General features: G+C 51.6%; 1 protein-coding gene across 1 annotated transcript in view; it reads left to right on the plus strand.

The window, feature by feature from the left end:
• Positions 1-12,066, plus strand: part of cop1 (COP1 E3 ubiquitin ligase) — a 266,597-nt gene that overhangs the window by 202,266 nt on the left and 52,265 nt on the right. The window contains exons 5-7 of the mRNA XM_041207802.1: positions 551-686; positions 2,505-2,648; positions 9,577-9,685. Of these exons, the coding sequence (XP_041063736.1) occupies positions 551-686; positions 2,505-2,648; positions 9,577-9,685 (389 nt within the window). The remainder of the gene's footprint in view (positions 1-550; positions 687-2,504; positions 2,649-9,576; positions 9,686-12,066) is intronic.

Below are 12,066 nucleotides of genomic sequence, written 5' to 3' on the forward strand. Positions count from 1 at the left end.
TTCCTTCACTGTCGCTGGGTCAAAATCCTGGAACTCCCTCCCTAACAGCACTGTGGGTGTACCTACACCACATGGACTGCCACGGTTCAAGAAGGCAGCTCACCACCACCTTCTGAAGGGCAGTTAGCGATGGGTAATAAATACTGGCCTAACCAATGCCCACATTCCATGAAAGAATAAAAAAAAATTTGCTTAACACTGCAAGGTTGCTGGCAGTGGAAGTGACCTTTGTTTTTAGGTCTTTACAAGTGAATTTAGTGGAAAAGTTAGAGGCTTGGTTGGTAAAACAGGATTTTGATGATCTGTCTTCTCATTGTAGTCACTTGTATTTGTTCTGTTACATGGATCTTCCTGGAGCTGCTATCTCTTGTGTTATGCAATGGTTAGCTGCTTGGTTGTGGCAGCTGGGTTCTCTCGTTCTGCGTAACGGGGACTTGGCTGCTGACTGCCTTCTCACCCTGCAGTGTTGTAGGGGTTGACTGTGTGTACATTGATGTCACACCACGTTAGGCACAGAATTTGAACTGACTCATTCCATTACTAACTGCAGATGAAACAAGATCAGTAAATCAGCTGGAAGAATTTCAGGAGTGCCTTTCAAAGTTTACACGATACAGCTCTGTGAGGCCCCTGGCCACCCTCTCCTATGCCAACGACTTGTACAACGGCTCAAGTATTGTATCCAGGTGAGATGGTGTAATGAGGAAAGAGATTGTTTCTGGGTATGATCCCTCTCCCTGTGGAGGTCTTGTATCTGGGATGGAATGAATCCTTAGAGTCATGGGACCTGAAGTTAACATTCTCAGTGCCAAGATAAAAGATCCACAGGGTTAATGACCCTGTTCATGTAGAGCACGCAGGCCTCCTCCAACATCCCTCTACTGTCGGCCAGCTGAGTGGCGCAGCACTTAGTTTGTTCCATTCTTACCTATCCAGTCATAGCTACAGTCACCTGCAGTGACTTCTTTCCCTGTTCCTGCACCGTTCCCTCTGGTGTCCCCCAAGGATCTATCCTTGGCCCCCTCCTCTTTCTCATCTACACCCTGCCCCTGGGCAACATCATCTGAAAGCACAGTGTTTGTTTCCAAGTGTACAGTGAGGGCATTGAGCTCCACCTCCTCTCTCCATTTTGCCACTATCTCTAAGTTACCAGAATGCTTCTCTGACATTCCAGTTCTGGATAAGTAGAAATTGCTAACAAATTGAAATAAATCCATTGCTTTCATTCCCTTGCATAAACTCTGTTCCCTAGCCACGGATGCTATTCCTCTCCCTGGCAACTGTCCGAGGCTGAAGAAGGTTATTCTCAAATTTGACCTTAGATGAGCTTCTCACCACATGTTCATGCCATCACTAAGACCACCTGTTTTCAACTCCATAACATGGTCAAACTCTGTCCCGCCTCAGATCTCCTGCCGAAACCATTCATTCATGCCTTTACCTCTTGAGTTGACGATTCCCACACTTTACTCTTTGTAAGCTTGACATCATTGAAATTCTGCTGCCCGTCTCTTTAACTCACAGCTAGTCCCGTTCCCCCATCACACCTGCACTCACCGACTGACACTGGCCCCCGGCTGAGCATCAGTTTCAAAATTTTCATCTCTATTTTCACATATTTTCATGGCCTTGCCCCTCTCTAGCTCTAATCTTCTCCAGCCCCATAACCCACTGTGCTTCTCCTATTCAGGCCTTTTTTAAATATTCTTTCATGGGGGGTGGGTGTTGCTGGCACCATTGCTGTTGCCCATCCCAAATTGCCCTTGAACTGAGTGGCTTACTGGGCCATTCCAGAGAAATCGAATTTCTCCTGTGTCGAATTCTGTTGAAGAATGCTCCCTGTGCAGTGCCTCAGCTTTAACAAAGGTATGACGCCTGTTATTGAATTCCAGAGGGCAATTAGGAATCAGCCATATTGATGTGGGCCTGGAGTCACATGTAGGCCAGATTGGGTAAGGACTGCAGATTTCCTTCCCTAAAGGACATTAGTGAACCAGATGGGTTTTTACAACAATCGATAGTTTCATGGTCACCATTAGTGAGACGAGATTTCAATTTCAGATTTAACTGAATTTCAATTCCACCAGCTGCCGTGGTGGGATTTGAACCTGTGCACCCAGAGCATTAGCCTGGGCCCCTGAATTACTAGTCCGGTGACATGGTCACTACACCACCATCTCCCCCTTAACAACTCCTGGTTTTAGTGTACCCCTGTTTGGTGGCCGTTCCTTCAGCTGACATGGCTCTAAGTTCTGAAATTCCCTCCCTAAGCCCCTCGATGTCTCAAATCCTTTAAGACCCATTTCAACATTTCCCTCTGACTAGCTGCTCTAATATCTCAATTTCTACCTGTGTCTTGCTCCCTATGCCGTGCCTCAGCTTTAACAAAGATATGATGGCTGATATAGAAATACAAGTACCTGTTAACCCTTCTTGATCATTGCTGATTCTTTCACTTCACCCACAAGAATTTCTTGATGAAGCTGATGCCTTTTGCCTTGCAGCATTGAATTTGACAGAGATTGTGATTTCTTTGCCATCGCTGGTGTGACAAAGCGGATCAAGGTGTTTGAGTACGGGACTGTGATCCAGGATGCTGTGGACATTCATTATCCAGTCAATGAAATGACCTGCAACTCTAAAATCAGGTCAGCACCTTCATTAATACAAAGGCAAGATACTGTGGATGCAGAAAATCTGAAATAAAAGCAGACAGTGCTGGAAATATGCAGCAGGTTAGGCAGCATGTGTGAAGAAACAGAGTTAACGTTTCGGTTACGTGAATTGGAACCATTTTCGAAATGTGATAGGTCTTGAGCAAGTGAAAGGGGCGAGGGTGGGAAGAAGAACAAAAGGAAAGATCTGTGATAGGGTGGAGTGCAGCAGAGCTGGAATAACAGAAGGTTTCATGGTGAAAAGGCAAAGGGAGTGATGATGGGTCAAGTAAAGAAAAAAAAATGTGTCCAGAGGAGGTGTGAATGGCAGGATTGCTGCCGCCAGAATACAAAGCAAATGAAATGTTAGAAAAATGTGAAAAAAAAGCCAAAACCAGCAAAGAAGCACAAAAGAAAATTGGGATCAAAGATTAGGATCTGAAATTTTTGAACTTCATGTTGAATCCAGAATGCTACAAAAAGTCTGGATGAAAAATGAGTACTCTACCTCGAGCTGAAAGGTCAGAGTAAAGCTCCTCCTGTCCCATCAAACACTCCCAGGACAGGTACAGCATGGGGTTAGATACAGAGTAAAGCTCCTCTTAACTGTCCCCATCAAAACACTCCCAGGACAGGTACAGCATGGGGTTAGGTACAGTGTAAAGCTCCTTCTACACTGTCCCCATCAAATACTCCCAGGACAGGTACAGCACAGGGTTTAGTTTTTTTATTCATTCATGGGATGTGGGCTTCAGTAGCTGGGCCAGCATTTATTGCACACCCCTAGTTGCTCTTGAGAAGATGGTGGTAAGCTGCCTTCTTGAACCACTGCAGTCCATGTGGTGTCAGTGCACCCACAGTGCTGTTAGGGAGGGAGTTCCAGGATTTTGATTCAGTGACAGTGAAGGAACAGCTGATATATTTCCGAGTCAAGATGTTGAGTGACTTGGAGGGAAACTTCCAGGTGGTGGTGTTCCCATCTATCTGCTGCCCTTGTCCTTCTAGTTGATAGTGCTTGAGGGTTTGGAAGGTGCTGTTTAAGGATCCTTGGTGTGAATTCCTGCAGTGCATCTTGTAGATGGTACACACTGTTGCTACTGTGCGTCGGTGGTGGAGGGAGTGAATGTTTGTGGATGTGCCAATCAAGTGGGCCACTTTGTCCTGGATGTTGTCCAGCTCCTTGACTGTTGTGGCAGCTGTACTCATCCAGGCAAGTGGGGAGTATTCCATCACACTCCTGAATTGTGCCTTTTAGATGGTGGACAGGCTTTTGGGAGTCAGGAAGTGAGTTACTCATCACACGATTCCTAGCCTCTGACCTGCTCTTGTAGCCACAGTGTTAAATGGCTAATCCAGTTCAGTTTCTGGTCAATAGAATCATCAGGCTGCTGATAGTGGGGAATTCAGTGATGGTAATGCCATTGAGTGTCAAGGGACAATGGTTAGATTCTCTCTCTTTTGAGATGGCCATTGCCTGACACTTGTGTGGCGCAAATGTTACTTGCTACTTGTCTGCCCAAGCCTGGATATTGTCCAGGTCTTGCTGCATTTGGACATGGACTGCTTCAGTATCTGAGGAGTCGCGAATGATGCTGAACATTGTGCAATCATCAGCGAACATCCCCACTCTGACCTTATGATGGTAGGAAGGTGATTGTTGAAGCAGATGAAGATGGTTGGGCCGAGGACACTATCCTGACACATCCTGTGGTGATGTCCTGGAGCTGAGATGATTGACCTCCAACAACCACAGCCATCTTCCTTTCTCCTAGGTATGACTCCAACCAGCCAAGAGGTTTTACCTGATTCCCATTGATTCCAGTTTTGCTAGGGTTCCTTGTTGCCACACTCAGTCAAATACGGCCTTGATGTCAGGGGCAGTCACTCTTACTTCATCTCTCGAGTCCAGATTTTTTGTCTATGTTTGGACCAAGTAATGAGTTCAGGAGCTGAGTGGCCCTGGCGGAACCCAAACTGGATATCAATGAGCAAGTACCTCTTGATAGCACAGTTGATGACCCCTTCCATTATTGATGTACCGCCCTCCCTCAGCTGACAAATCAGTGCCCCTCCATGTTGAACAACCACTTGGAAGAAGCACTGAGAGTGGCAAGAGTACAGAATGTGTACTCTGAGTCGGGGACTTCAATGTTCATCACGAAGAATGGCTCGGTAGCACCACTACTGACCGAGCTGGCCGAGTCCTAAAGGACATAGCTGCTAGACTGGGTCTGCGGCAGGTGGTGAGGGAACTAACAAGAAGAAAAAACATACTTGACCTCATCTTCACCAACCTGCCTGCCCATGACAGTACTCTCCAGTGATGGTACTGGAGAGTAGACTGATTGGGTTTGATTTGATGTACCGCCCTCCCTCAAACTGGCTGGGTTTGATTTGTCCTGCATTTTGTGTATGGGACATAGCTGGGCAATTTTGCACAAAGCTGGGTAGATTCCAGTGTTGTAGCTGTACTGGAACAGCTTGGCTAGGGGCATGGCAAGTTCTGGAGCACACGTCTTCAGTACTATTGCCGGAATATTGTCAGGGTCCATAGCTTTTGTAGTATCCAGTGCCTTCAGCCATTTCTTGATATCACATGGAGTGAATCGAATTGGCTGACAACTGCTATCCTTGATGCTGGGGACCTCCGGAGGAGGCCTAGATAGATCATCCACTTGGCACTTTTGGCTGAAGATTGTAGCAAAAGCTTCAGCCTTATCTCTTACACTGATGTGCTGGGCCCCTCCATCATTGAGGATGGGCATATTTGTGGAGCCGCCTCTTCCAGTGAGTTGTTTAATTATCGTCCACCATTCACGACTGGATGTGGCAGGACTGCAGAGCTTACATCTGATCCGTTGGGTCTGAGATCACTTAGCCCTGTCTATCACTTGCTGCTTATGCTGTTTGGCATGGATGTAGTCCTGTGTTATAGCTTCACCAGGTTGACACCTCATTTTTAGTTATGCCTGGTGCTGCTCCAGGCATGCCCTCCTGCACTCTTCATTGAACCAGGGTGGAGGATATGCCAGGCCATGAGGTTACAGATTGCATTCTAGTACAATTCTGCTGCTGCTGATGGCCCATCGCGCCTCATGGATGCCCAGTCTTGAATTGCTAGATATGTTCGAAATCTATCATATTTAGCATGGTGGTAGTGGCACACATGATGGAGGGTATCCTCAATGTAAAGGCCGGACTTTGTCTCCACAAGGACTCTGCGTTGGTCACTCCTTCCGATACTGTCATGGGCAGGCAGGTTGCTGAGGATGAGGTCAAGTATGTTTTTCCTCCTTGTTAGTTCTCTCACCACCTGCCACAGACCCAGTCCAGCAGCTATGTCCTTTAGGGCTTGGCCAGCTCGGTCAGTAGTGGTGCTACCGGGTCACTCTTGGTGACAAACATCGAAGTCCCCGACCCAGAGTACATTCTGCACCCTTGCTGCTTTCAATGCTTCCTCCAAGTGGTTGTTCAACATGGAGGAGCACTGATTCATCAGCTGAGGGAGGGCTGGTAATCAGCAGGAAGTTTCCTTGCCCATGTTTGACCTGATGCCATGAGAAATCATGGGGTTCAGAGTCAATATTGAGGACTCCCAGGGCAACTCCCTTCCAACTGTATACCACTGTGCTGCCACCTCTGCTGGGTCTGTCCTGCCAGTGGGACAGAACATACCCAGGGATGATGATGGTGGTGTCTGGGACATTATCTGTAAGATATGATTCCAAGAGTGTGACTATGCCAGGCTGTTGCTTGACTAGCCTGTGAGACAGCTCTCCCAATTTTAGCACTAGCTCCCATATGTTAATAAAGAGGACTTTGCAGGGTCGACAGGGCTGAGTTTGCTGATGTCTTTTCTGGTACCTAGGTCGATGCCAGGTTATCCATCAGGTTTCATTCCTTTTTTTTGTTTCAATACAGTGTAATCCTCCCTCTACACTGTCCCATCAAACACTCCCAGGACAGGTACAACACGGGGTGAGATACAGAGTAAAGCTCCCTCTACACTGTCCCCATCGAACACTCCCAGGTCAGGTACAGCACGGGGTTAGATACAAAGTAAATATCCCTCTACACTGTCCATCAAACACTCCCAGGACAGGTACAGCATGGGGTTAGATACAGAGTACTGCTCCCTCTACACTGTCCCCATCAAACACATTCAGGGAAGTTATAGCTGATCCAATGTTCCCTTAGAGACGATATTCTCCATTCCTGGCAGCGGCCCGGCAATCACTTCACTGCACCCTGTCCCGTGTGGTCAGATCGTTTCTATGGTATGGTGAACAGAACTGTCCACACTACACCAGCTGTGGTCTAACCAGGATGTTGTACATTTCTACCATAATCTCCCTGCTCTTTCTTCAGCTAATCGAGGAAAGTATCCCCTCAGCCTTTTTAATCACCATATCCACCCATCCAGCCACCTTAAGAGATTGTAGACTGTCCACACTCCTCAGTGCTCCAACACCACCTCCCCCTGTTGCTCTCTCCTGTCACCCCCTCCCCCACCGTCGCTACCTCCTGTCACCCCCTCCCCCACCGTCGCTACCTCCTGTCACCCCCTCCCCCACCGTCGCTACCTCCTGTCACCCCCTCCCCCACCGTCGCTACCTCCTGTCACCCCCTCCCCCACCGTCGCTACCTCCTGTCACCCCCTCCCCCACCGTCGCTACCTCCTGTCACCCGTTCCCCCACCGTTGCTGCCTCCTGTCACACCGTTCCCGTCGCTCCCTCCTGTCACCCCCGTCCCTCCTGTTACCCCCTCCCCCACTGTCGCTCCCTCCGGTCACCCCGCCCCCGTCGCTCCCTCCGGTCACCCCGCCCCCGTCGCTCCCTCCGGTCACCCCGCCCCCGTCGCTCCCTCCGGTCACCCCGCCCCCGTCGCTCCCTCCGGTCACCCCGCCCCCGTCGCTCCCTCCGGTCACCCCGCCCCCGTCGCTCCCTCCGGTCACCCCGCCCCCGTCGCTCCCTCCGGTCACCCCGCCCCCGTCGCTCCCTCCGGTCACCCCGCCCCCGTCGCTCCCTCCGGTCACCCCGCCCCCGTCGCTCCCTCCGGTCACCCCGCCCCCGTCGCTCCCTCCGGTCACCCCGCCCCCGTCGCTCCCTCCGGTCACCCCGCCCCCGTCGCTCCCTCCGGTCACCCCGCCCCCGTCGCTCCCTCCGGTCACCCCGCCCCCGTCGCTCCCTCCGGTCACCCCGCCCCCGTCGCTCCCTCCGGTCACCCCGCCCCCGTCGCTCCCTCCGGTCACCCCGCCCCCGTCGCTCCCTCCGGTCACCCCGCCCCCGTCGCTCCCTCCGGTCACCCCGCCCCCGTCGCTCCCTCCGGTCACCCCGCCCCCGTCGCTCCCTCCGGTCACCCCGCCCCCGTCGCTCCCTCCGGTCACCCCGCCCCCGTCGCTCCCTCCGGTCACCCCGCCCCCGTCGCTCCCTCCGGTCACCCCGCCCCCGTCGCTCCCTCCTGACCCTCATTCCTTGCTTTGACCCACCCCTGTCACTCTGCTCCTCCCCGAGCCTCACTCCTTGCTTTGACCCACCCCCCACTCCCTTCACTCTGGCCCCTTTCCCCCCTATCACTGTGCCGCCGCCCCGCACCAACTACAAAGCAGGCAGGTTATGTTACAATGCAGAGAATTCTGCTTCGTTCCCATCGGGTGTAGCTGCATTCACGCCTGCGCATTGCCCCTCAGGAAGGATTTATTGGCTATGGACTGGGTGCAGGGTCAATTCAGCGGACTGTTACCAGGGCGAAAAGGTTGAATTATTCCTTCCAATATTGAAGGTGAAAGGGTGATGTAGTTGAGGTGTTTAAGGTAATTAAACAGTTGATTGGTTCTTGGTAAAGTTTCCCTCTGTAATCTTCCACCAGGGAATTTTCCCAGGAGGAGACACAATAAGCACAGCCGATGGTCACGCTAGTTAAACAAAGTTCAGCAGCTTTTCCTTAAATGAATCCTTGGGGGACATGGAGATTGAGGTTTGTGGAAGATAGTTCCAGACTTGAACTGTTCTTGAGGAAAACAGAGTTAGCAGCAGAAGCATGTTGGGGTGGGTATAGTAGGAGCTGTTGGTGATGAACTCTTGGGGCTTGGTCACCTTTGGGATTGATGGAGCTGCTGGGAAATATTTGATTGTCTATTCAACATGTAATAGAGGCACATCAACCTTGTTGGCCTTTGTTTGGATGTGGAGACTGTTCCGGTCTCATGACATGACCATCTGGCAGAGACTAGTATCTCGCAAGTAATTGTTTGTAATGAATCGAGCAGCCTGGCATGGAACTTCCTTAAGGATGGAATATGTTTTGAACAGGGTTTGAGTCCCAAGCTGCTACACCATAGTCTCAGTGTGGTCTAACTAGGTAGGAAAAAATCTACCCTCCAAGATGAGTCCAGTGAAATGGTCATGACCTTCAAATTATCCAGACCATTCAGTGGTGAGAGCAGAAGGCACTTCTTCACAAAAGGGGAGTGGAAATCATGACTAAGATCAGCACATTTCTGTTAGGCAAAGGTATTGAGGGACCATGGAACAAAGGCAGAAAAGTGACGCTGAGGTATAGGTCAGCCATGATTGAACTGAAGAGCTGCACAGTTTCGAAGAGCTGAATGGCCTCTTGTTCCGAGGTTGTGTCACAGCTGTTGATCTACAGTGTTGAAATGTGTTGAGGGTGATCTAAAGCAAGAAGCTAGTAATGAGAAGAAAAGAGTTGACGTTTTGAGTCCTCATGACCCTTCGACAGAACTTGAGTGTCGAAGGGTCATGAGGACTCGAAACGTCAACTCTTTACTTCTCCACCGATGCTGCCAGACCTGCTGAGTTTTTCCAGGTAATTCTGTTTTTGCTTTTGTTTTGGATTTCCAGCATCCGCAGTTTTTTTGTTTTTAGCTAGTAATGATGTGTTTCGCTGATTGAATTGCAGCTGTATCAGCTGGAGCAGTTACCACAAGAACCTGTTAGCAAGTAGTGACTACGAAGGGACAGTCATTCTCTGGGATGGATTCACAGGGCAGAGATCAAAAGTCTACCAGGTACAGTAATCTCTACAAGGTATTGATGAGAATTTCCCAGGTCCATTCTCTCTCATTTCAACAGAACTCAAACTGCTGAGTACGTTAACACGGGGACATGCTGCTGAGCATTTCACCTTCACCTGACTCTTCATTATTAACTCAGCATCATTGATGCAGTGAAGAAAGGTCTCACCAAGAATGTACTGGTTGATACTTAATCCCATTTGGGAAACAGTCTCACTCTCTTAGACCCAGATATTCACTGAATTGAAAAAGGAATCATTTGAACAGAGAGAGTTGCGCACTTGGAGTACGATTAAGTAAATGTGTCAAACGAGGATGACACTTGTATTGTTAAATCATAGTGAAGGTCCAATTCACATGAGAAATCCATAATCCTAGCAGAGAGGAGAGAAAGGGATGAGATGAGCTCAGTGATGGAGAAGGGGTCGAGATGAATCTCGGGGATGGGCTGGATCTCGGTGACGGAGGAGGGGACAGGCTGGGTCTCGGTGACGGAGAAGGGGGCGGGATGAGTCTCAGTGACGGGATGATTCTTGGTGACAGAGAAGGCGGCGGGATGAGTCTCGGTGACAAAGAAGGGGCGGGATGAGTCTCGGTGATGGAGAAGGGGACGGGATGAGTCTCAGTGATGGAGAAGGAGAGGGGCCGGGTTTCGGTGATGGAGAAAGGACGGTCTGCGTCTCCGTGACGAAGAAGGGTGCGGGATGAGTCTCGGTGACAGAGAAGGGGGCGGGATGTGTCTCGGTGACGGAGAGGGGGACGGGCCGGGTCTCGGTGACGGAGAAGGGGACGGGATGAGTCTCAGTGATGGAGAAGGGGGCGGGATGAGTCTCAGTGACGGAGAAGGGGCGGGCCGGGCCTCAGTGATCGAGAAGGGGGCTGTCTGCTTCTCAGTGACGAAGAATGGTGTGGAATGAGTCTCGGTGACGGAGAAGAGGACGGGATGAGTCTTGGTGAGGGAGAAGGGGACGGGCCGGGTCTCGGTGACGGAGAAGGGGACAGGCCGGGTCTCGGTGACGGAGAAGGGGACAGGCCGGGTCTCGGTGACGGAGAAGGGGACGGGCCGGGTCTCGGTGATGGAGAAGGGTACGGGAAGAGTCTCGGGGATGGGATGAGTCTCACTGATGGAGAAGGGGCCGGGATGAGTCTCTTTGACGGAGAAGGGGCCAGGATGAGTCTCTTTGACGGAGAAGGGGCCGGGATGAGTCTCTTTGACGGAGAAGAGGACGGGATGAGTCTCTTTGACGGAGATGGGGACGGGATGAGTCTCGGTGACGGAGATGGGGACGGGCTGAGTCTCGGTGACGGAGAAGGGGACGGGATGAGTCTCGGTGACGGAGAAGGGGACGGGATGAGTCTCGGTGACGGAGAAGGGGACGGGATGAGTCTGGGTGACGGAGAAGGGAACGGGATGAGTCTCGGTGACTGAGAGGGGGACGAGCCGGATCTCGGTGACGGAGAAGGGGACAGGATGAGTCTCGGTGACGGAGAAGGGGACGGGATGAGTCTCGGTGACGGATAAGGGGACGGGATGAGTCTCGGTGATGGAGAAGGGGGCCGGATGATTCTCGGTGATGGAGAAGGGTGCGGGATGAGTCTCGGTGACGGGGAAGGGGGCGGGATGAGTCTCGGTGACGGGATGATTCTCGGTGACAGAGAAGGGTGCGGGATGAGTCTCGGTGACAGAGAAGGGGGCCGGATGATTCTCGGTGATGGAGAAGGGTGTGGGATGAGTCTCGGTGACGGGGAAGGGGGCGGGATGAGTCTCAGTGATGGAGAAGGGGACGAGATGAGTCTCTGAGGGGGTGGGGGACGGGATGTGTCTCGGTGACAGAATGGGGTGGGATGAGTCTCGATGATGGGATGAATCTTGGTGATGGAGAAGGGGACGGGATGAGTCTCGGTGACGGAGAAGGGGATGGGATGAGTCTCGGTGACGGAGAAGGGGACGGGATGAGTCTCGGTGACGGAGAAGGGGACAGGATGAGTCTCGGTGACGGAGAAGGGGACGGGATGAGTCTCGGTGACGGAGAAGGGGACGGGATGAGTCTCGGTGACTGAAAGGGGGACGAGCCGGATCTCGGTGACGGAGAAGGGGACAGGATGAGTCTCGGTGACGGAGAAGGGGACGGGATGAGTCTCAGTGAGGGAGTGGGTGACGGGATGTGTCTCGATGACAGGATGAGTCTCGGTGACGGAGAAGGGGACGGGATGAGTCTCGGTGACGGAGAAGGGGACGGGATGAGTCTCGGTGACGGAGAAGGGGACGGGATGAGTCTTGGTGATGGAGAAGGGGACGAGATGAGTCTCGGTGACGGAGAAGGGGACGGGATGAGTCTCGGTGACGGAGAAGGGGACGGGATGAGTCTCGGTGA

This window comes from Carcharodon carcharias, chromosome 16 (assembly GCF_017639515.1).
Source record: "Carcharodon carcharias isolate sCarCar2 chromosome 16, sCarCar2.pri, whole genome shotgun sequence".
NCBI classification, from domain to species: domain Eukaryota; kingdom Metazoa; phylum Chordata; class Chondrichthyes; order Lamniformes; family Lamnidae; genus Carcharodon; species Carcharodon carcharias.